Source organism: Plectrocnemia conspersa, unplaced genomic scaffold, assembly GCF_051122295.1.
Source record: "Plectrocnemia conspersa isolate PC_06_02 unplaced genomic scaffold, ASM5112229v1 ptg000014l, whole genome shotgun sequence".
Classification (NCBI taxonomy): domain Eukaryota; kingdom Metazoa; phylum Arthropoda; class Insecta; order Trichoptera; family Polycentropodidae; genus Plectrocnemia; species Plectrocnemia conspersa.
In genome coordinates this window covers 25,579,198-25,600,998 of record NW_028277178.1, presented here as the reverse complement: position 1 = coordinate 25,600,998, position 21,801 = coordinate 25,579,198, and the positions used below count along the sequence as shown (strand labels likewise).

Below are 21,801 nucleotides of genomic sequence, written 5' to 3'. Positions count from 1 at the left end.
GGGAGACGATTCTAGGTAGGTTAAAAGGGGATTTTGAGGGACTTTGCAATTTGGCTTCGCAATTTTTCGCACAAAAGAGCGAATATTAGAAGTCGAACGCGTCCGATTTCGGCGCAAATCTATGGCTTCGTTGAAAATGTGAGAGATTATATTTTGTGTGGTAAAATTTATCGAATATCTGTAAAAAGTGCGTAGATATTTGTGTAGAAATTTTCAATTGTTTGTTAGTCTATTTCTATTGCAAAACATTTCTTTAGTTTATTACCCTTTGAACGTTTTCCATGTCGACTTATCAGGAAAAATAGGTTTGTGTTAAAAATAAGTATTGTTATTCTTTGACGTAACAAAATACAAAATCAAACTTATTGTTTTTTTATGGTTCTAAAAATATTTTTTTTATAGTCAATACTATTTTTTTCAATTTAAATGTATACTACTTCATAACAAATTACAAATACAAAAATAACTAGTAGATAGTATTCAAAAAGACAACAATATAATTAATATAAAAACTTGAACCGTTATATCTAAAATGCTGGTTATATATGTATATAATATATAGTATTACATGCACTGCTATGAGTTGTGTAGCACATATACTTACAGTTAATTAATTAACAATAAAAAAATTAAATTCTGCAACACGATTGTGTCAACCCTAGCGGTGTGCTATTATTTATTTATTAAAATTATGACCATTGTGACCTGACAGGTTAACCTAATGCGTCACGATTGCCAAAAGTATAAAATATATTACTATATACAAATGCATACTAACAAATACATACACACATATAAGTAAAAACACGAATACAAGATAAAAGAACAGACACAAAACCCCATAAGTGCACGAATAATGTCAATATCTCTATGCACAGTATTGAGCAGTTGAACGGCCTTTGCCAGAGAAGAGTTGGCAAGTGCTCCAGCTCTGGACTTTACAAGCAAGACCAGTGGACGCAACCGAGAACTATAACCACCTTCTGGAGCCCACATTTTGAGCTGCTCGAGCACCGAAGGGTTGTTTATCGATGCCTTTGAGCAGTTTCCAGAAGTGTTTAATTATATAAACACTTCTGCGAGTTGACAAAGAAACGTATTTCAGTGCTTCTGATATTACCCATATTCCTTCAAGTATAAATATCGAAGGAATTTACGCTGTACTTTTTCCAGCTTCAATTCATTACACTGACTCATTACGCCTGGAATCCAAATAATAGAGCTAGTTTCTAGTATGCTGCGGACTAGTGCATCATAAAGAGTGCGCAATATTAAAGTATTCCATTAGTAGCGCGCATTTCTTAAGATAAAACCAAGCATTTTTAACGATCTGATGTGAGTCTCTGCAATGGGCCGGCTAAATTTCCAACGTTCTTCGAAAGTCACAACTAAATCCTTAGTCTAGAATATATCCGCCGAGATGGTAGGAATATTTTGCCGGTATCGACGACCTTGAAAACGAAATTGTGTGACATTTCTTTACACTGAAAGCCAATCGGTTATAGCAAGCCCACTTCCTGCAGGTCGAAGGAATCCGAAATCGACTGCACATTCTTGAAAATTTTCAAGTTATTCAAGCTATATTTTATTTACTGACACAGAGTTATAATTTATATAATAAATTTAAAAAAATGATTTTCGTATTTCGCGTAAATAGTATTTAATAAGAAAAAATGTATGAATAAAAAATTAATTTCACTTTAAATTAAATTATATTTTCGCTAGTAAAAATATATATCTACTAGTGAAAATACATTTGAATTTAACTAGTGAAAATATAATTCACTGAAAATTACACATTCATTGTAACATAAATAGAGCTCTCCCGCGAGTAACAAAAAACTGAATAAAATGCGTAATTTAAAATCTATATATATATATATATATATATATATATATATATATATATATATATATATATATATATATATATATATATATATATATATATATATATATATATATATATATCACTGTTTTAGCTCAAATTATTATAACAATTATATTGTAAACGATTAGTAAGAATACGAACTGATTTAAAAAATATAGGCTATCTCCCTCTAGTTACATTAAAAAACACATGTATATATGTGGTTTGCGCTGAGAGCCCGACAAAGCAGCGCTTGGCGGTGAACAGGTTAAAATAGGATTATCTGTTTTTGAAAAACGTTTGTGGTCATATTGACAAAGTGAAATGTGAGCACTGCTCTTCGGAATTTTCAGTGGTTCATGGTGGGCGTTCGGACATAAAAAATCTCTTGAAATGTGAGAAACATAATGCTAGTCTCATAGTATATAGTAATTTTTAAAGGTGTCGATACAAGAAACAAGGAATTTTTATTAGCTTTACATTTCATCTTACTATTTACTATCTCAGCTTCAAATTGATATCCAAGATTTTCGAACCAAGATTTAGACTGGCCAGAATTAAAAGTGAAGCTGTCATTGTTAATCTGATTCAGCAACTTTGTGAAGATTTTAATAAAACAAACTGTGTAGCGATCAATTAATACTTAAAACTGTGCCATGTGTTGTGCGATATTTTGCGCTAGATTGTGAAGTAAAAGTAAAACTTTTATACTTATAAAAAGTGCAAAACTATTGACAATCTATTTAATGTCAGTTAATAAAAACACGTAATAAAACAACAACAAAAAAAAAACAGATTTTGTGGAGATAAATGCAATACCATTTTTGTAGGCACAAAACGAAAAGACGAAAATAATATTCACAGTCGGTTTAAAAAGAGCATTGATTAGCATTGATAAGAAGACATCATTCACAACCGTCTTTAAACTGCAGTTGATATCTTACCTATTAAAATAGAGTTTTAGTGGTCAAAATTTATAAATATTTCCACATTTATACGGTTCAAGTCGCATAACTAAAAGCATTTTGTGAACTTAGACAACTGAAAGACTTCCTGCTGTTGCCAGAAAACTTGAAATCTTCGACAGACTGAGATCATATTTTATTGCACAAGCACACTGTCCACTCATAATAAAACAGTTCTTTGAAAATTATTGTGGTGAACTGTATTTGTGGTTTGTGTCAAATTGTTATTGCAAATAAAAGTAAAGATGTTACGGTTTATGTAGATAAATTAGAGAACACAGTACTCAAGGAATTTCCAAGAAACAACATCCATTAACTTACGAACATTTTTATCGGGTGTTTGTTATTTTGATATTTCCTCACCATTTGAAAAAGCGCAGTAATTCACGGATTAAGAAATCCGGGAAAAAGGGTACAATTCGGATAAATTATCGCTTTCATTAGGTAAAATATTTAAAAAAATAATCTCTGAGGAATAAAATCATGAACGAATAAATATGTTTTTTTCATTCCTAATATTTCGTGTAAATTGAAAATGGTTGCATTGGCAATACAACTCAGTTACATATAATTTAATAATATGTATATTTAAATGCTTCTATAAATTTTTGTATCAACGATTTATAAAAAATATCGATTTTTAATATAATATAATTTGCACTCACCAATTTCTCGGCGTCCATTTTATGCGTACAACTGTCACAAACACATTTTTTTTCATAACACTACACTACACCATATCCTTATTTACATTCACTTTTATTATTTACACTTTTTATTTCATATACAATAATAAAGTCTTTCAGTTGGCTAAGGATACAAACAAAATCATTGGAGCAGTTTTCTTGGATTTCAAGAGAGCCTTCGAAACAATAGACAGAAAAATAATGTTAAAGAAATTGGAGAGTATAGGTGTAAGTGATATAGTTTTAAGATGGTTTAATAATTACTTATATAAAAGAAAACAAAAAGTTAAAATAAATAATGTAAATTCTGAAGAGAAATTAGTGTCTTATGGAGTACCACAAGGGTCTAAATTGGGACCATTGTTATTTGTTTTGTATATTAATGATATAGTTAATAACGTGAAAAAATGTAAAATTCATCTATTTGCGGATGACACATTAATGTATTGCATAGGTGATAACATTAAAGAAATTGTAAATAATTTAAATAATGAATTAAGTATATTAGAAATATGGTTAAAGAATAATGTACTTAAATTAAATGAGAATAAAACTAAATGTATGTTTATTAATTATAAAAATGTGTTAGATAATAGTACCAAAATAGTAATAAATAACTCTAGTATAGAAATAGTGGATAATATAAAATATTTAGGAGTAATTGTTGATACAAAATTAAATTTTAAAGAACATTGTAATTACATATTAAAAAAAAATATTAGAAAAATAGGTTTATTATCTAGATTAAGAAATATATTAAGTATAAATACAAAAAAAAAATTTACAATAGTATAATATTGCCCCATTTTAATTATTGTGCAACACTATTAAATATGTTAAATAAATTAGATAAACAAATGTTGCAAAAATTACAAAATAGGGCAATGAGAGTAATCTTAAATAAAAATAGATTAACTAATTGTAAAAGTATGATTGATAGATTAGAATGGTTGAATGTTCAAGAAATATTGAGTATGAATGTTTTAGTATTTATATATAAGTTAGAAAAGAATATGCTACCAAAATATTTTAATAAGTATTTAATAAGAAATAAAGATGTACATAAATATAATACTAGAAATAAAGAAAATTTAAAGATAATTAAGTATAAGAAAACGAGTACGGCTAGGGGAATTATGTACGGAGGTTTTGATTTATATAATAGTCTTCCAAGAGAAATCCGAAACAGCAAAAATATAACGGGTTTCATAAATGGAATAAAAAAACACCTTCGTACATATAGAAATAAATTATAATATTAAGACTTTATTATTGTATATTTTTATTTTTTCTTTCTGTTATGTATTTTTTATATATTTTTATATATGTTTACTAAATTTGTTAGATGTAAAGATTAGCTATTAAGCTAAATAAATTTAAAAAAATAATAATAATAATTTATATAAAACACTCGTTAATATGAAGAAGAATTTCACAAATTCTGCACATGCATGCTGTATGTATCTTTCCTATTCCATGTGCAGAACAAACACGACAATTTCCTCTCTCATATTTCTCCTCACTTTTAATTTTTATTGGCTGATGATTTTTCAGCTTATCCGAAAGCCTTTCTGGTGGATCGACAGCACGGCGGAATGTCTTCAGAATCTATAGATTCCACTGAATTCTGCACCCCTTCTTTAGCCTTACTTAAAATAAAATCTTTGAATTTAATTTTGCTGTTATGATTCAGATGTTGATAGACACGGAACGAATTAAACAATACGCATTGAAATAAATAAAAAAACTACCTCATTTGTTTATTCCATTGTTTTTTTTTTTAAATATTTAGTAACGTATTCGGCGCAATTATTATAGTCCATTATACATTGAGGCTTACACATTGTAAGGCGTTCTGTTTTTTTCCTGTGGCAATCATCTGGCTGCTATGAAAAGTAGATATCATTCTGTTTTCTTATTTGTGTTCCAAATTTGGATAAGCGTTTCACCTTTTCTGGCATGTTTCATCTTTAGAGGCCTTAATTTTATATTTTTAAGAGATTCTGGCGGATCCCTATTTTCATAAATTATCTTTTTTAATATCCTTTTTTGTAAAATATTTTTTCCACCTAAAAACTGTTGCAGTGATCTAAATAGATGTTAGTCGTTTAGAGCAATGTCTGAATAATATATGGTGATAAAGAAGTTTCCAAGTTTCGTTTTCTTGGATACACTGCGAGCACTGTCTCGGCGTAAAATTACTCTTCTTTGATTTATAAGGGATGGTCTTTTATGATTTGAGTCGCATTTAAACGAATTAGTCGAGCACTATGTGTCTGTCGTATTTGTCTGCTTATAATCCAATCACTCAATAAAATATGTCCTTTATATCCCTCGACATGCATAACATTATCTTATTGGAATATAACCCCGTTCTCGGTGTTGGAATTGGGGGTTGATTTGCATTCAACAACCGCCATCTTTAGAGTCAATAATTATCGGTTATTACAGCAAAATATTAAAAAAATAATTTTCATTTAATATATTTTATTTTATTATTTATTTAGTTTTTAATTACATTATATTAGCTTTACTCATATTTTTTTAATAAATATATAAATGCTGTGAATTTGTATTATCAAAATCTATGCAAAGTATTATATGTATTCGATCATTTGATTACGATTTAAAATTTGACAAGCCTTTTTTTCTTTTGTATCAGAACAAAACATGGAAAGGCTAATAGAAAATGTCCCTGAATCAGTCCAATAATCCGATCGGCAATCACTACAACCCCTAGGGTGATATGACGATACCAGCGAATATACGAGAAAGGTTTTACTTTTATTTTTATCCCTTTATTGAACTACGCAACTCTCGTTTAATATTACGAACGCTATAATTCATCATATATTTTAGTTTACGTGGTGCCGAGCGATAAATTTTATTACGAAAAGTAATAAAATCGCAAAAATGACACCGAGGCGGTGCGATTATTTCTGAAGATTCCATATCGCTCCACTTTCATGGTGTTAATGTCGTATATAAACTAGCTTTTTTACATCCTTTATTTTCCAGTTATAATAAATATTAAATATATTTTTAGTCATACCGTATTACCGCGCCTGCATGTGTGTCACATTATATGCTCCGTTAGTAGCTGCTTTGTTTTAATTAGAGTAATTACACATAATAAAGAGGCTGAATGAAATTCGTATAAGTAGGCTTTATAGTTTAATACGATGTGTGTTTATATTGTATAAAACCTACACAGAACTGTGTAATTATCAGATAGGTATCAAATTTAATTGCTTGGCGGAGCTTGCGCTAATGTTTATGTTTTAGTATATTGGTATTTCAGAAACAAATATAATATATTCTGTCTACAACATGTAATGAAATATTATACGCTCATTATGAAATTGGAATACCCATTTTCTAAAACAAATAATGAATATACTACCTTATTTACTCATTACTGTTTATATAACAGTATTTTACCTAAAGTAAAATTGACATATGTAATTTATTGCTGTGAACAGCGAAATTCTTCTACAAACTATTCAGTATTTTTGATCTCATTTTTTTAAAAATTGCCAATTTTACTACCACTGTATAATAAACAAACATTAACCCAAATCGTTTCAACGCGTTAACAATTACAAACAAATAATCAAAGTCTAACCATATTATTATGGTAGCATTTTTGTTGATTATCAATGGGTTATGAAGTATGTTATTGATGTATATGCATTTTTTGTTACTTTCTGATGTATAATACTACTGACAAAACATTTCCAAACAATTAATAAAATATAACATTATAATTGAAGACGCGAATCTTCAATTACATACCTGTTTTGTATCTGAAAAATAAATTACATCACAATAAGCAATAAATTGTGTTAGCTATTAAACATAAATCAATATATAGATAACCTGAATTGCAAATTTTAATTATAAATATTTTTATTTCAGGTTGATTCAACATGAATATGCAGAATGTGCTGTCTAAATCATATGCTAACCAAGATAAGGAATAAGTGAATTAATATACTCATAGAATCTGATTTTTTGAGTTAAATGAATAACAATAACGATCCAAACATGGGCGAAAACGAACACATCCGTCTTGTCGTCCTTGGTGGTGCCGGAGTCGGAAAGTCCTGCATAGTAAGAAGGTTCTTAACTAATTCCTACTCCGACAAATATCGGAGCACTGTGGAAGATCTTTACAGCAGAGAATATGATCTCGGACATATTACGTTGAAGGTATTGTATACATTATATTAACAGTTTCTTAAACTATTTTTAATATCTACACTTGTGTACAGGTGGATATACTAGACACCGCTGGAGATATGCAATTTCCAGCAATGAGACGTTTGAGTATAGCTACGGCACACGCTTTCCTTTTAGTGTATGCTACAACATCAAAATCGTCCTTTTCCGCTGTAAAACAGTGCTTCGATGAGATAAGGGAGCAGCGATCTGATTATAAAGTAAATATTGATAATCTTATTAGCTTTAATTAATACTCTTGTATTGACCTTCTGTCATTTAATGATACTATATAGTGAAGATTTTCGATATTAGGTTTTGAGCGCATTATAAGGCTTGAGAAAAATCTATTAAAGAGGTTGAAAATTTAGGCTAGCTACTTTGCGTAGCAAAATTTAGGCTAGCTATCTTGACATTTTTTATTTTTTTTTTAAAGTAAAAATTTGACATTTTAAATTTTTTTTAAGTAAGAACACATAGTTTTAAATATTCTAAAATTAAATAAAACTATTTTTAAATCTTCAATTATCATTTTAAGTATTTTTGAGTAAAAACCATCTTAATGTTAAGCCAAATATATTGCGTCATTTTTATCATCTGTCATCTTTATGTATTCGAATCTAGTCGAATCTAAATTTAATTTCGCCATTTATAGCAAATTGCTCAAAATACGTTTTTCTAGTAATATGATTTTCTTATTAAAATATTGTAATTGCTTTTTTTGAGATAGCATTTCATCAAACTGAAGCTTAAGAAGTGATGAACTACTTCCTATTCAAAATTTATTACTAATGGTCATCTGTTAATGCTGACCTGAAATTGTGCTTTTAAAAATGTTTTTTCACATAGATTCTGCCAAACAAAAATATAAACCCCCAAGCACATGACCTTAATTGACATAATTCGTCACCTGAAAGACATACTTAAAGAAGCTTCTAAAAATTGTAGCTTAATAATAATATTTTTATCTAACCGTTTAATTATACAAAATATTCGCTATTTTGCAAAGTGCACTTGTTATAATTTGACATATCATGCATTGAGAAAACCTGGATTTAACAAGGGCGTTGAGAGTCGTGATAATTTGGAAACCACTAGGTGAAACCAAGGAAAAATTTTAAAAATCGTTTTCTTCGCTATTGTCTATTGATGTTACTCACAATGTGCTTTACACACACACTAGCAACTGTTCTCACAACAACTGTGCACACTATCATACACTACTTTATTAATTCACCATCGTTAAATAGCTTTATTTAGTTAATATATGAAATACTCAAGTACTTACTTTGGTTTTACTTTTTTTAATTTTCACGAAAAAAATGCGTTGTGTTAAAAAATCCGTTTTAAAACTTTCCAATCTGATCGTTGCTTTTTAGCGAGTTGTGAATATTGTGTCGAGTGTCTATTGTATTATTTTAGTACAGATTAGATAACAAAATGCTTTTTTATCAAAATATTTAAACTCCACTCTGCTTTAAAAGTACGATATTCGAAGTCCACTAGTCTCTTCTATCCTGGCTTTGACAATTACAAAGCGTTACACGAGGCACTGAAGACGCTATCAAATTATAACTGCGTAACACGTCACGGCAGAATGCAAAGCAATAGGAGCACCACATCCGGTCATATTTCGCAACTGCTCAACTCGACGGTTAGCCATTCCTTGAAATTTAAAAAAATTTGAAAATTCAAAATCTAGTTTACCGACCCTCGATTAGGGGATTATATCAATTATAAACCGAATTGTAAAAAATATTATTTAAAAAAGTGTATGCCGTGTGATAAAGTTTGAGAAACGTTCCTATATTGAAAGTAAATTCAACAAATGTTTCAAGATAAAGTTTGAGATTAAGGACTAAATAAACGCATGGGTCTAGTTACTGTCAAGATGGAATTGTAAGAGACCACGCTTTGCGTGTTAAGTTTCACTTTAATGAGTCAACTTTTGATGTATATTTGTCTTAGTACAATTATTTAATTAAAGGACTATTAAAATTAAATAAAAAATACTCCTTTTTGAGTCTGTCTCTAATATTCTCAAAAACTCATATTTTCTTGCGCCCAATAAATAATTTGTACGATAAAAAAATATTGAATCACATTGTAACATAATATACTCATTGCCATATTTTAGGAAATTCCAATAGTTGTAGCTGGAAATAAACACGATTTGGCATGTACACACAGAGAGGTACAAATCGAAGATGTATCCGAATGGGTATATTGTGAGCTACCTAAACTCAGGTTAGTTTTTCTTATTAATAAAATGATTATATTAATTTATTAGTCGGTATATACTTTATTTTTTTTACAGGGCAAAGGTTTTAGAGTGTTCAGCCAAGAGTGATTATAATATCAAAGACATATTCAAGACTTTCTTGACGCTATCCAAATTCTTGCCGAAACCGGGCGAAGACAGTACGTCTGGGCTGAAAAGGCGTTCTAGTGCATATGTTAGTGCCACGAGTAAAGGTAATTTATACATTAATCTTGATGTATAGGTAGATAGAATTGCATTAATGATGTCATTTGTTTCCAGGTAAGAATCGAGCGCCGAGTCCAGCCGAAGGTAGAAGTAATCACTTAGCCACCACAAGCATGGATACCTCGGCGCTAGAGAGCAAAGCAAAACCAAGATCTCGTTCCCTCATCCGTCGCTCGTCTAGAAAAACGAAGCAACAAATCCGTGACGCTCAATCCAACAGCGAAGACTGCAACGTTCAATAGATATTTGTCTTCGTAGTACATATATGAATAAATGTATTAATGTTTTAACCGTTATCTTTGAAAAATTACATTAGCACTTTATCAATTTATCTATAAATATCAAATCAATATTTCTACTATACATAATGCACATATTTATGTATTTTGCTATAAACATATTCAATTCATACAATTACAGTAAAATATATCAAAATTTAATGTTATGCTCAAACAATGTGTTATTATATAAGTATTCTATATAAAAGGTGATGTATCAATATTACTAGGAAGGAGATGCGTATATCTTTATTTATTGCCATTGCTTATGTGGTTCAGGGTATTTCAGTATTAACGTATCTTGATGATGCATTTATCTCGTTTTTATTGCAAGCCTTAGCTTTTTTTTACAACTGTCTTTAACACCAACCCTTGTGTATTTGTTTTTTTTTCTTACAAGTGTGGTAAATTTGGACGTGAACTAAAACTGTACAATATTCCATTTATAAAAAACTTGTTAGTTACTTTCTAGTCATTAGAAGTTCGCAAACAAGTTTTTTTTGTATAATAATATAATGGATAGCGATCATTTGGTCGACAGTGTCGGTTCACGTTTTTACCTATCAGAACATATTTATTCCAAATTACCGAACATTAAGATTTTTTATGTGCAGCTACGCCTCAGAATTAATTTTGTCGGACAATGGAATGTCTTACTAAAAAATAAAAGGAGGCAGAGAGACAATTGTCGAGTTAAAACTGATGTGCGATTTCTATACGAGATATAATTTTTTTCTATATGAAATAGCGCCAACGTACGGTTGTTTCATACAAAAATTCTAAAGATTATTGTTTTAAGTTGTGACGGTCTTCTTTCTAAATTTAGTTGTTTTCCTACTAGATCTAATTGTTTTATAGTAAATAGTACATATCACTAATTATTGTGAAAAAGGCAAAAAATAACAGATATTCACATTTCATTTTTATAGCAACATTTGTGCATCACCTTTATATTATCTATCAAAGTTGTGTATTTCAATTAATAAATATTGTATATACCATAAAAATAATTGTATATAATCCATATTATATTAAGTTGTGAAGAATATATACATATATTATCAAAATTTTATAAAATTGTGAATTCACATTAAATTTATATCAATTATATTAAAAGACCATATTTATATAATAAGAACTTAACAATGTGCTTTTATTTTATATAAAAAATAGGCTTTGTCTCCATCAAATCTGGCTATCTATATTAAAATAAATCCCGTCCACTTTCAGGTCTTTAATTTTTGTTTTCAAAATATAGTCGATTTGCATCACTTAGTGATAAAATTATAATCTATGTTTTAAACAAAACATCTAAATGTTAAATTAATTAGATGAATATTAAGAGAATGTTAAACATGTAAAAGTGTTATTTATTTTATTTTAACTGAAATATTTCATGAAATATAATAGATGTAACAAATAATGTATTTGATGTTAGTGAACTTGATCTTGAATATGGTTTAAAAATGAAAATATTTAACATTAACTTCGACCAATTCAACCAAAACTGACTACTGTTTTTAAAAATCTTTCTTATAAAACAATTTATTAATACTATTAATAAAACTGTATTTTAATAATAAAAAATCAGCTATGAAAAGGATTTGAGTAATTTTTTCTTGAAATTTGACTATGAAATAAAAGTAGCTTTTTCAGGTACTTGAACAAGTTTGATATGTAACATCACAATTTATATTGAACAGCCATATTTTGTTTTAGTAGTATGTGTATAATATAATAATGTTTTAAAAACTATGAAAAATAAATTAATGTTCTAGAATTTTATTGATTAGTCGGTGTCTATAGAAAATGTCAAATTATCAATATCCAAACAATACTAATTATGTATTATTGAAATATTTGTGAATGTTTATATGATGTATTTATATTTAAGCATTCAATATGTTATCAAACATAATCCAAATATTTAAAGCTTACACAATGTATTGGTAATATTTCATGCATTCATGAAGAGTATCTATTAATCTAAAAACTTATAATATCAAATATAAAAAGAATAACATATTTATCGATAGATGTTTATCACTGTATTCCAAAATTGCATAGGCAATTGGATCTATTAGGTTTTGACGAATTTCACCAAATATATTATTTAAGGCTAGGATATATTTATTTTAAATGAAAAGTACAGTAGACCCCCCAATAACACAGTAAATTGAGGACGTGCTATTTGGGTGCTCGTTACTTTATGTGTGAGCGGGACAAAGGGAGGATATTTCACCAGACGCGCCTGATTCATATGTTATTGCAAAAAATTGTATGCGTATTTTATAGTCCCCATCTACACGCACGTCCTTAATTTACCGTGTTATTGGGGGGGGGGGTCTACTGTACTATTCATTTTCTAAATTCTGTAAAGTTTTTGCTAATCAATCTAATTATGCATCCATATAGGCTTTAAAAGCGCCGCTTCTCCTATTTTATGTTCTTAATAATATATATATATTTACTACCGAGTTTTAATGTAATAATGAAATTTTAAATGTTGTATTGTGCATGTTCATTACAACTGTAATTAACTACTGGTTATAGACATATTCACTAGGCGCTATGATATTTAACCACAGCTTCTTCAAATAACAATTCACGCACTATCAAAATTGTAATGCAAATTGCATATAATTCGAAATTCGCCTTAACGCTCTTCACATATCATTTTTCATAAATAAGAAAAATATTTTTTCTATCTAATGCTACAATTAATTGCATCTTTAACTTAAAAATAACATTTCTTTCATCATCATTTCAATCGAAATATGAAATCAAAATCAAAAATGATTTTAATAATTCATTAGGTCGAGACTTTGTAATTGTAAGATATAATCAGGGATTGTAGGGACCAGCGCTGATTTTGATAAAAACGCTATGAGAAATAATTTGATTGAGTTGATTCAGACTTTTATTTACTATTTTTTCTTTTATCAACTATTTGGATTCAATAAAATTGACCAGCAAATTGACTTTAACCGGCTGAATACAATTAATTGTAATATTTTATGCGTGTGAATAAAAAATAGTTACCATCAATTATATAAACCGGATTGACATTGACTGTCCTTTAAAATTGTTATTAAATCATAATATATGTGAAACGTGCTCTATTTATTAATTTATAAAAATGTATGTAAAAGAGCTTTGGTGAAATAAATGTTAAAAGCTCGTGTGTCGATTATACAATTTTATACATTATTTAAAATGTTAAAAATGATTGTATAATATTCCCTTGTTAATCTGAATTGAATTATAAACCAAAGAATCACAATAACAGTCTTCTTCATTTTAGATATAATCTCGAGTCTTTACTGCTTCTATCCTTGAAGTCAATTTCATCATTTATATTCTGTATTCCATGTTGTACTTTGATCCAGATAAACGAGGGTTTATTGTAGTTATACATAATTTAATATGCTTTATTTATTAATTTATAAAATAATATGCAAGAGCTTTTGAGAGCTTAAAATCTTGTGAGTCGATTATACGATTGTTTTGTTACTAATGCTAAGTGTTCACAAGAAAACTATAGGGATACAGCTATAAATTTAAGTATGATAGACTTACAAATCAAACATTTTTCCTTGTCATATAAATTTACATTAAACGTTAAAACACTAGCGAAACTTATATCTACCAATAATATTCTGTAATTTCTCAAAAAAAACTGTGTGAGCGCTTAGCATTAATATTAGTGTTTATATAATTATTATTGTAATTGTTTCGTATATTGTTATAAATAGAAAGACAGAAAAGTGATTGATGTACCATATACCAAAATTTTATTCACTTTGCTTCAGAATATAAATAAAACGAATAACTCAAAGAAAAAAATATACGTATATATAGTTTTGGCCATGTTTTAATTAATAATGTCCATTTTTATCACATCTCGTGTACATATTAAAATATCTTAAAAAATACGAAAATACAAAGTAACAGCTACTGCTTTAAATACTTTACAAATCAGATTACATTGAATAGGTGGTTTTCGACGATTGAGTTGTGGCTAACAGTTCTTCGTCTTGATTACCGAGACACTTCTTTATATACTGTAAAGAAAATAAAATGGTGAGATTGATATTAAACGCTATATTATATGAGATAAACACTTACTTGAGGATTGACTTGGATTTGCTGATCCATATCTAAAATATGCTGGTGGAGACGAGTGCAATTTGCCATCTGTTTTTCCAGCAAACAGAGCGTTTCTGAGGATGCATACATTTCAGGACTATCCAGAAAGACCACCATACCATCCTTTTGATTGATAACTGCATATATTTCACCATCTTCAATCTAGAAAAAAAATATTTTGTAATAATCAGAATATAATGCATACAAAAGATCAATTACCATGCTAAGAATATAACTCTCCGCTTGTTGAGGACCAGCCAACTGCACTCTGCTAGCGACATCAGTGAGAGATAACGTAAGGAAAGTTTTTGTTAAACGTTGTATGTTCTTCTTATACATTGACGCCAAAACCTATTTAACACGGTTCATTAATACTAATCTTAATAAATATTTCAAGTCTAAAATTTACTTGATTCACGAGCCCCATGTTCTTATCATTCTGATACGTCTCTCTATTCTTCTGTATAACTTGCTGTATGGTAGTTGTGGCGTGAGGTTCTGCCAGTTCTATATATGCAGCCGACAGTGGTTTTAAGAATCGACCCACTACATGAGTGTGAGACGTATATTTAGGAATCGGTTGAATCTTAAATTTACATTAATCAATAAATATATATAATCGCAATTATTTACGTTTAATTTAAATCGTTTACCTTCCCGTGTAGTATGAGAGATACCAAGATGTATTTTTTATAAGCTTCTAACATAATATGCGAAACTGCGACTGCCGGAGTCGTTATGCAGACTTCGAAGAAATACAAAGCACGATCAAAGTTCTTGATGGCCGAGTACACCATGCCTCCGTAATAATAACAAAGCAAAAAATGTTTAGAATCATTTTGACCTCCTTGCTGAAAATCATCAATATATAAATGAATAAAAATAAGTTATAATGATATAAACAATGTACAAAATAAGTTACATTTATATGTACCTCAGAACTGATCCCGGTGACGTCAATGTCTAGAAACTCGAGTGCTGGCTTTATGCATTTCGATAGCAAGCACAATTGGTATAAATCGGCATGGACAGACGTAAGCTGCGAGTCAAAAAGTTGGATTTTGCGAATCGCTTTCTTCAATACTTCAATTCCTCTAATTGGTTGTTTTAAATCGACTAAATGGTTCGTTAGCAAGTGACACAGATCGCAAACTGTAAATAAATAAAAGTTGTGTTAAAATAAAATAAACGAAAGTAAATCTATTCGTAACATATTTTTTAAAATGTATTACATAAGTACATAAGTAATTATATAAATTAAAACAATCGAGTATATAATTAGTAAAAGACTTTCCAAACACAATTTTCATTCATTGATCAAATCATCTTACATACCTTTATTAATAATATAATTGAAATAATATTTATCCAAGGACTTACACAACAACTGGCTTCACTTGAGTTAATTAATGTAAAAGTCGATTAATTCAATATATAATTCCAGTTAAAGCACTTTGATTTTACTCGATTGATATCGATAACATATGAAGAAAAAGCTACCAGTTGTCTAGTCGAGTACTTAAATTTCTTGAATCTAATCCTCAAGGTTGATCGTGAAAAATGAATGTTTCTCTCATGTTCAATTAAATGTGATTTATTCAAAATTCAAGTGATAAAGATGATAATTTTCAAAATCTATAAGTTTTTTTTCATATTTTACTTTTTTGTTTCTACATTTCTTACCGTTTATTTAATTCATCAAAATACTTTTTATAGACTTTAAACAGACTTCGAACTCTTCATAGAACATTTTAAAATATGGTCGTGCCAATACATATAACAATACCGATTGTGACGCCAGGCTCTAATGATTTGTGACCACTGAGTTATTATGGCTGACCACCTCTAAGTATAAATGTCGTTAATTACACACCTTTTTATATTACTTTTGCCAACAAATATTTGAAAAACATGCAAATGTATGTACCAATCAAAATATTGAATGTACAAACGAACGAGTATTGGAAATAATTCTGCATTAAAACTAGATTTACCCATCAATTTGACGGGTGTCATTAAAAATAGGTATATAGTAACCAGATCTTAAAAAATAATAAGTTTCCGTAAATAAAAATAGTGTTAATATATTTGCATTGTTCAAATATAAAAAGTCGTAAAAAATACTGTGTGATACAAATCAAATCAGAAACCCGTAATATACACATTCAGAATACACATTAAGAATATACACATTCTAAGCAAAATTTACTTAGAATGTGTATATTCTTAATGCTTATCTTCCATGAACAAGTATTAGACATAGAAACCAAACCATAGTTGGCGTTAAAAATAATAATTAAAAATATTCTTTAATATGAAGAATTATTTTTCAAAACAAATAAAAAAGTATTAAAATAAATCTAAATTGCATGATCTGTTATAATAAATCGTATGAATGCAAAAGGTATTTGTATCAAGAAATTTAAATTAAAACAAAACACCAAGATAAATCGTCATCTTTAGAACACCTGGGAATTTAAAGATGTGAATAAATACCACCCCATTTTTGAAAATTATAAATGTTAATCACTGTGGCCAAAAACTTGTATAACCATTTGTCACCATTAAGCAATGTATTGTACTCATTGAAACAAATGGTTAACCATCGCCTTTGTCCTGCTTCACAAAGACGTTTTTCATTAATTTGGATAAAAAAATTATAAAGTAACTAATAGATTAATTTATCAACAAACACCCTAGAGTAGTGGTAGGAAAAGGCCGGCTAACGGGCTGAATTTATCCGGCCCGCGACAAGATTTAGATTTCAACCAATTAAATTTTAATTACAATAGTAATTTTAAGTAACAAAGTTAATCAAAATAAATTATTAAGCTTAATAAAAAATTATTCGCGCGTTTATTTTATGTTGTTATGTTGAGAGTATTTTCTATCTTCAACGTTGCTAAGCGAAAACATCTAATACTTTACAATATTTTAGAGTTATTCGAATGCAGAGCTGTTGCATACGTGCATTATAATTGTGGCTTAAGCTGCATGAGAAGAAATGGTTGTTTTAGATACCATTATTTAAAGTGGTACTCTACGTACCACTCTACGGCCAGACGACAGTGTTACTCGAAAAAACGGTATATGTTGAGCTGTTTCGGGGCACGCTCGGTTTTTGGTCCCGCAAAAAATATTTCGTCATCTTTGAGTAATTCTTTGTGAGTGTATTCGAGTGTGTTGTTTGTTCTTGGTAAGTATAAATATTATTTTATATAATTCGCAAGAGAATGGATAATTAATTTGTGATATTTTTTCACCTCATGTAGGATTTTATCTCAATCGCTTGAAAATGGCAGAAAAATTTATCCCTAATGCAGAGTTACTTCGAATTTTACAAGACTTGGATGAAAGTGATCACGAATATGATATTGAGAAAGGATGTAACATGACCGACAAAGAGGATTTAGTAGAACACGATAACAACAACGACACTGACACGGAAGAAAGGGATGAAGACTTGGAAGATCATAACAATGCAAAGACCGAAATCCAAGAACTAGATGATGGATTGATATACGTTTCAAAATCGGGATTTTCTTGGAAATCCAACCCGCCTAGACAGTCGAGAACCCGTTTAGCGAACATTATCAACTTTGCATCTAGCCTAATTGACTCGGGTAGAAATTTTAATTTAATATTTTTCTTATAAAAGACGTATTTTTACTTTTTTTAACGGAAGAAATAATTACTCGCATTTGCAGTGAAACAAATAAACAAATAGATCGAGATAATAACGAACATATTAGAAAAGAGTGCATTTCTCCAATTGGTGTTGTCGAAATAAATGCATTTGTAGGTTTATTACTTTCTTCGGGAAGACTCAATGGCCGCAAAATTCAATTTAAGCAATTGTGGGCAACCAATGAATTGTTTAACAATATTTTTATTCGGCTGCAATATCAAGATAGATTTACAGAAATTTTTAGTGTTCTCAGATTTGACGACTGATTGACAAGATCAGAGAGAATGAATGTGAGCGGAGATAAAATGGAAGCATTAAATTTTGTTTTCGACAAGTTTGTAGGTGCATGCAAACAAAATTATATTCTCGGTACACATATAATAGTTGACGAAAAATTGGCAGTGCATCGAGGAAATTGTAAATTTAGAGTTTATATGAAAAGCAAACTAGGCCATTACGGAATCAAAATATGGGCAGCGGCAGACTCTGAAAGTGCATATACTTTAAATTTGTAGATATACACTGGTATACTAAACAACAAGAGAGAAGTGAATCAAGGAGAACGAATTGTGATGGACCTTCTATAGCCATACTTTGGATCAGGATGAGGCGTAACAATCGATAGTTTTTTTACGTCTATACCATTAGCTAAGTAAATTCAAATATTGATGCTACAATATTTATCAGTTGTCGATATGGTTAGAAAAACGTCGATTATCAAGTTTGCGCTAATTTAGAATCATTAAAGGCCTTGTCAAACAGAGAGCGAAGCGAAGGTGTGGTGAAAGCGAACGGATGCGTGAGCAATGCGAAGACGTCAAACTAGACGCGTGGACATAGCGAAGTGAAGGCGTGGCGGAAGTGAGCCGAGGCGAAAGTGAACCGAGGCAAAAGCGAACTGCAGGACGAGGGATACGGAGACGCCACATAGCTAGTTGTGTGGAGAAAGAGAAGTGACGCCAAAGTATTCGCTAAATTAATTTTGAAAATGTTGAGTGATACAGATTCAGACGACGATATTTTATTTTTGACTGTTTTATTATTAAAAAATGAGAAAAATGGCAGAGAATTTGAGTACATGACATAAATAAAACCCGAGAAGACTATGGAGAGTATCATAGGCTCTGTAATTGAATCTTATGAAGACCGATTTTACCAGGGCTGTGGAGTCGGAGTTGGAGTCTTGGTGTTTTGGCCGGAGTTGGAGTCGGAGTCGTGAAAAATGAGCGACCCCGAACATTTTTTTATATAAAATGCATTTTTTTAAATTATGAAATTTATGAAAATTTAATTGCGTATTAATGAATGTGTATAGCGTATGCATATATTATATTATATAACGTGTAGACTGTAGAAGAACACTAAAAATACGTGATAAAATTAAACTTTTTTGAGTCGGAGTGGAGTCGTGTTATTGGTAAATATCGGAATCGGAGTCGTGTTTTTTTTAACGACTCCACAGCCCTTACACTTGCTTACACTTACTTTCGTATGTCTAATGAATAGTTTGTACGCAATCACAACCGGCAAGCTTCGCCTTCGCTTCTCACGTTCGCTGTCTGTCTGTCGTCTTCCATACAAAGTCATGTAATATTACTATTGCGCTCACGCTTTGCTTCGCTTTCGCGTTTCGCTTCGCTTTGGGTTTGTCACGGCACTAGGTCCGCCGCGAAAAAGCCTCGGAACGCGAAGCGTTCCGAGGCGTTTTCTGTGTGACGAGACTCGAAGGATTTGGTGTATTACAAAATAAAAACGCCTCGCCACGCCTTTGTTTCGTTCTGTTTGACAATGCCTTTAATGTAAAGTTAATGTTATTGGCCATGATTCAATTAGAAGAAATAAATTATCTTTTTTATGTAAAAAAAATGTTTGTCACACGACAGCAATTTCTCATATTAAAGTTATTAATATGTTAGAAAAATCGAAAAAAAATAGAATCATAGCTTAGTAGAGAAAATTAACTAAATGTGTTTCTTCTACAATTAATATTTTTAGTTTCGTTTATAGGTAGAGGTTAAACTACAAAAAAAGAACAGCTTGATGTTGGGGACTAATACAAAATGGATTCTTAAAGTTAGATACAAAATAAAAAAAGGAAAACATATTACTTTACATTAAAACTAAAATGTCGTTTTTAAAAATATATTGTAGTTACTATTTAAATAAATAAATATATACATAATATACAAAAAATAGTAACTTTAGTTGGTCCTTTCAGGTTCTGCAAAATTTGCGTAAGTCGAGACTTCCAATTGTATAGAAAATTGGGAGATATGCGAACACATAAAATTATATATAAACATAATTGATATGTTCTCAAAAATATTACTAAACAATTGTTTATAACTTAAAATGAGATGACAATTTTAATAGTCCTCTTCGTCGCTGCTGTATTGAAATCTAACCAGTTATTTCATTAGAATTAGTTGAAAATCATTATTATCAGTCATATCTACCAGTAGATTCTCTGAATTTTTAAGTCTCTTGATCACGTTAAAGCGAAACTACGTAAATCGAGGTATGTTGAAGAGCAATTTTAAGACAATTTTTCTTGATTAATACATTAATTATAAATATATAATAGAAAAACTTACACAATTCAGTTCCGAATCTAACTTGTTCTCCGCTACAGCTATTAATGAACTCGGAGATTTGCTCAAACTGCGGGGAACGTTCAGTAGTAGGAGCCGGCTACATTAAATATAACATAATTTGATTAAATCGTAGAAAAAATTACAAGCAGATTTAAGGAAGCAAATTTACCTGTGGAAGTGAATATTTGGCGCACAAAACTGCCAAAAACCCTAACGAGTGCTGTTGTATGTCTAATGTTTCTAAAACGTTGTTCAAATGTAATCCATTTCGGACTAGTATATCCTGACTCTTGCTGATCAAGTCGGACAGTTCTCCGAAACTGCCTGTAATACAAATGTAGGGTAGGTTATGATGATACTTGAAATTGGTTCAACTTTTCTACCAACTTAGGTTATCAATGTCTCACCGGAAGCAGACAGCGAACGCACGCTAGTGACCAGCTGTTCCAGCGGCGTCGCTAAAGCCATGGTTCGTCGAGGGATCGTTCCTGTAACACGCAGCAAACCGACCGGCTAGCCCGGACGAAACGACAGCGTCGTAGTGTTGCCACTGCGAAAAAACAATAAATCAAACTTGCTTTCAATAATATTTTTTCATTTTTAACACCTAACTATTCATCAACATCCACATCCATATATGTTTTATTAATTTTCGAGAGAGAGCAATATTTTTAATCGAAAATGCTCATTTTCAGAGGTTGTGAGAAAATATTTGTTCATTTTAGGACATCGAGATATGTTAGGCTAGATAACGGGATGTTGGAAGGGCTAAAAAGAGTAATCTCGGAAATTTTCTGAAACCGGGACAATCCCGATTAAATTGGCACTTCTTCCTTCCCGGTATTTCCCTCGTCATTCGTTA

General features: G+C 30.0%; 2 protein-coding genes across 4 annotated transcripts in view; one reads left to right on the top strand and one right to left on the bottom strand.

Moving 5' to 3' along the window:
* The window catches only part of LOC148226610 (GTP-binding protein Di-Ras2), a 155,768-nt gene extending 141,537 nt beyond the window's left edge, over positions 1-14,231 (top strand). For both annotated transcript variants that reach the window (XM_088204483.1, XM_088204482.1), the window contains 5 exons: positions 7,440-7,733; positions 7,796-7,963; positions 9,880-9,989; positions 10,060-10,217; positions 10,285-14,231. In XM_088204483.1, the coding sequence (XP_088060609.1) occupies positions 7,545-7,733; positions 7,796-7,963; positions 9,880-9,989; positions 10,060-10,217; positions 10,285-10,472 (813 nt within the window). In that variant the 5' untranslated portion in view covers positions 7,440-7,544 and the 3' untranslated portion in view covers positions 10,473-14,231. The remainder of the gene's footprint in view (positions 1-7,439; positions 7,734-7,795; positions 7,964-9,879; positions 9,990-10,059; positions 10,218-10,284) is intronic.
* Positions 14,232-14,364: 133 nt separating this feature from the next.
* On the bottom strand, positions 14,365-21,482 carry CSN3 (COP9 signalosome subunit 3). Of its 2 annotated transcripts, none has more exons than XM_088204480.1 (9): positions 21,347-21,482; positions 21,109-21,263; positions 20,940-21,036; positions 15,580-15,809; positions 15,311-15,508; positions 15,067-15,243; positions 14,877-15,008; positions 14,637-14,819; positions 14,365-14,572 (listed from the first exon to the last, which is right to left on the bottom strand). In XM_088204480.1, the coding sequence occupies exons 1-9, from the start codon at positions 21,405-21,407 to the stop codon at positions 14,492-14,494; spliced, it is 1,314 nt and encodes a 437-aa protein (XP_088060606.1). In that variant the 5' UTR covers positions 21,408-21,482; the 3' UTR covers positions 14,365-14,491. The 2 variants fall into 2 exon arrangements, with proteins under 2 accessions (XP_088060606.1, XP_088060607.1); XM_088204481.1 differs by having other exon boundaries at positions 15,592-15,809.
* Between the last annotated feature and the right edge of the window lie 319 nt (positions 21,483-21,801).

What these genes read in the sequence shown, in the direction of transcription:
- CSN3 (XM_088204480.1), bottom strand. Translation starts at nt 21,407, where the DNA reads ATGGCTTTAGCGACGCCGCTGGAACAGCTGGTCACTAGCGTGCGTTCG. An exon ending in CCAAATATTCACTTCCACAG is followed by an intron (nt 21,037 to 21,108) that starts GTAAATTTGCTT and finishes TATTTAATGTAG; the next exon opens with CCGGCTCCTACTACTGAACG. An exon ending in ACATGGGGCTCGTGAATCAA is followed by an intron (nt 15,009 to 15,066) that starts GTAAATTTTAGA and finishes CGTGTTAAATAG; the next exon opens with GTTTTGGCGTCAATGTATAA.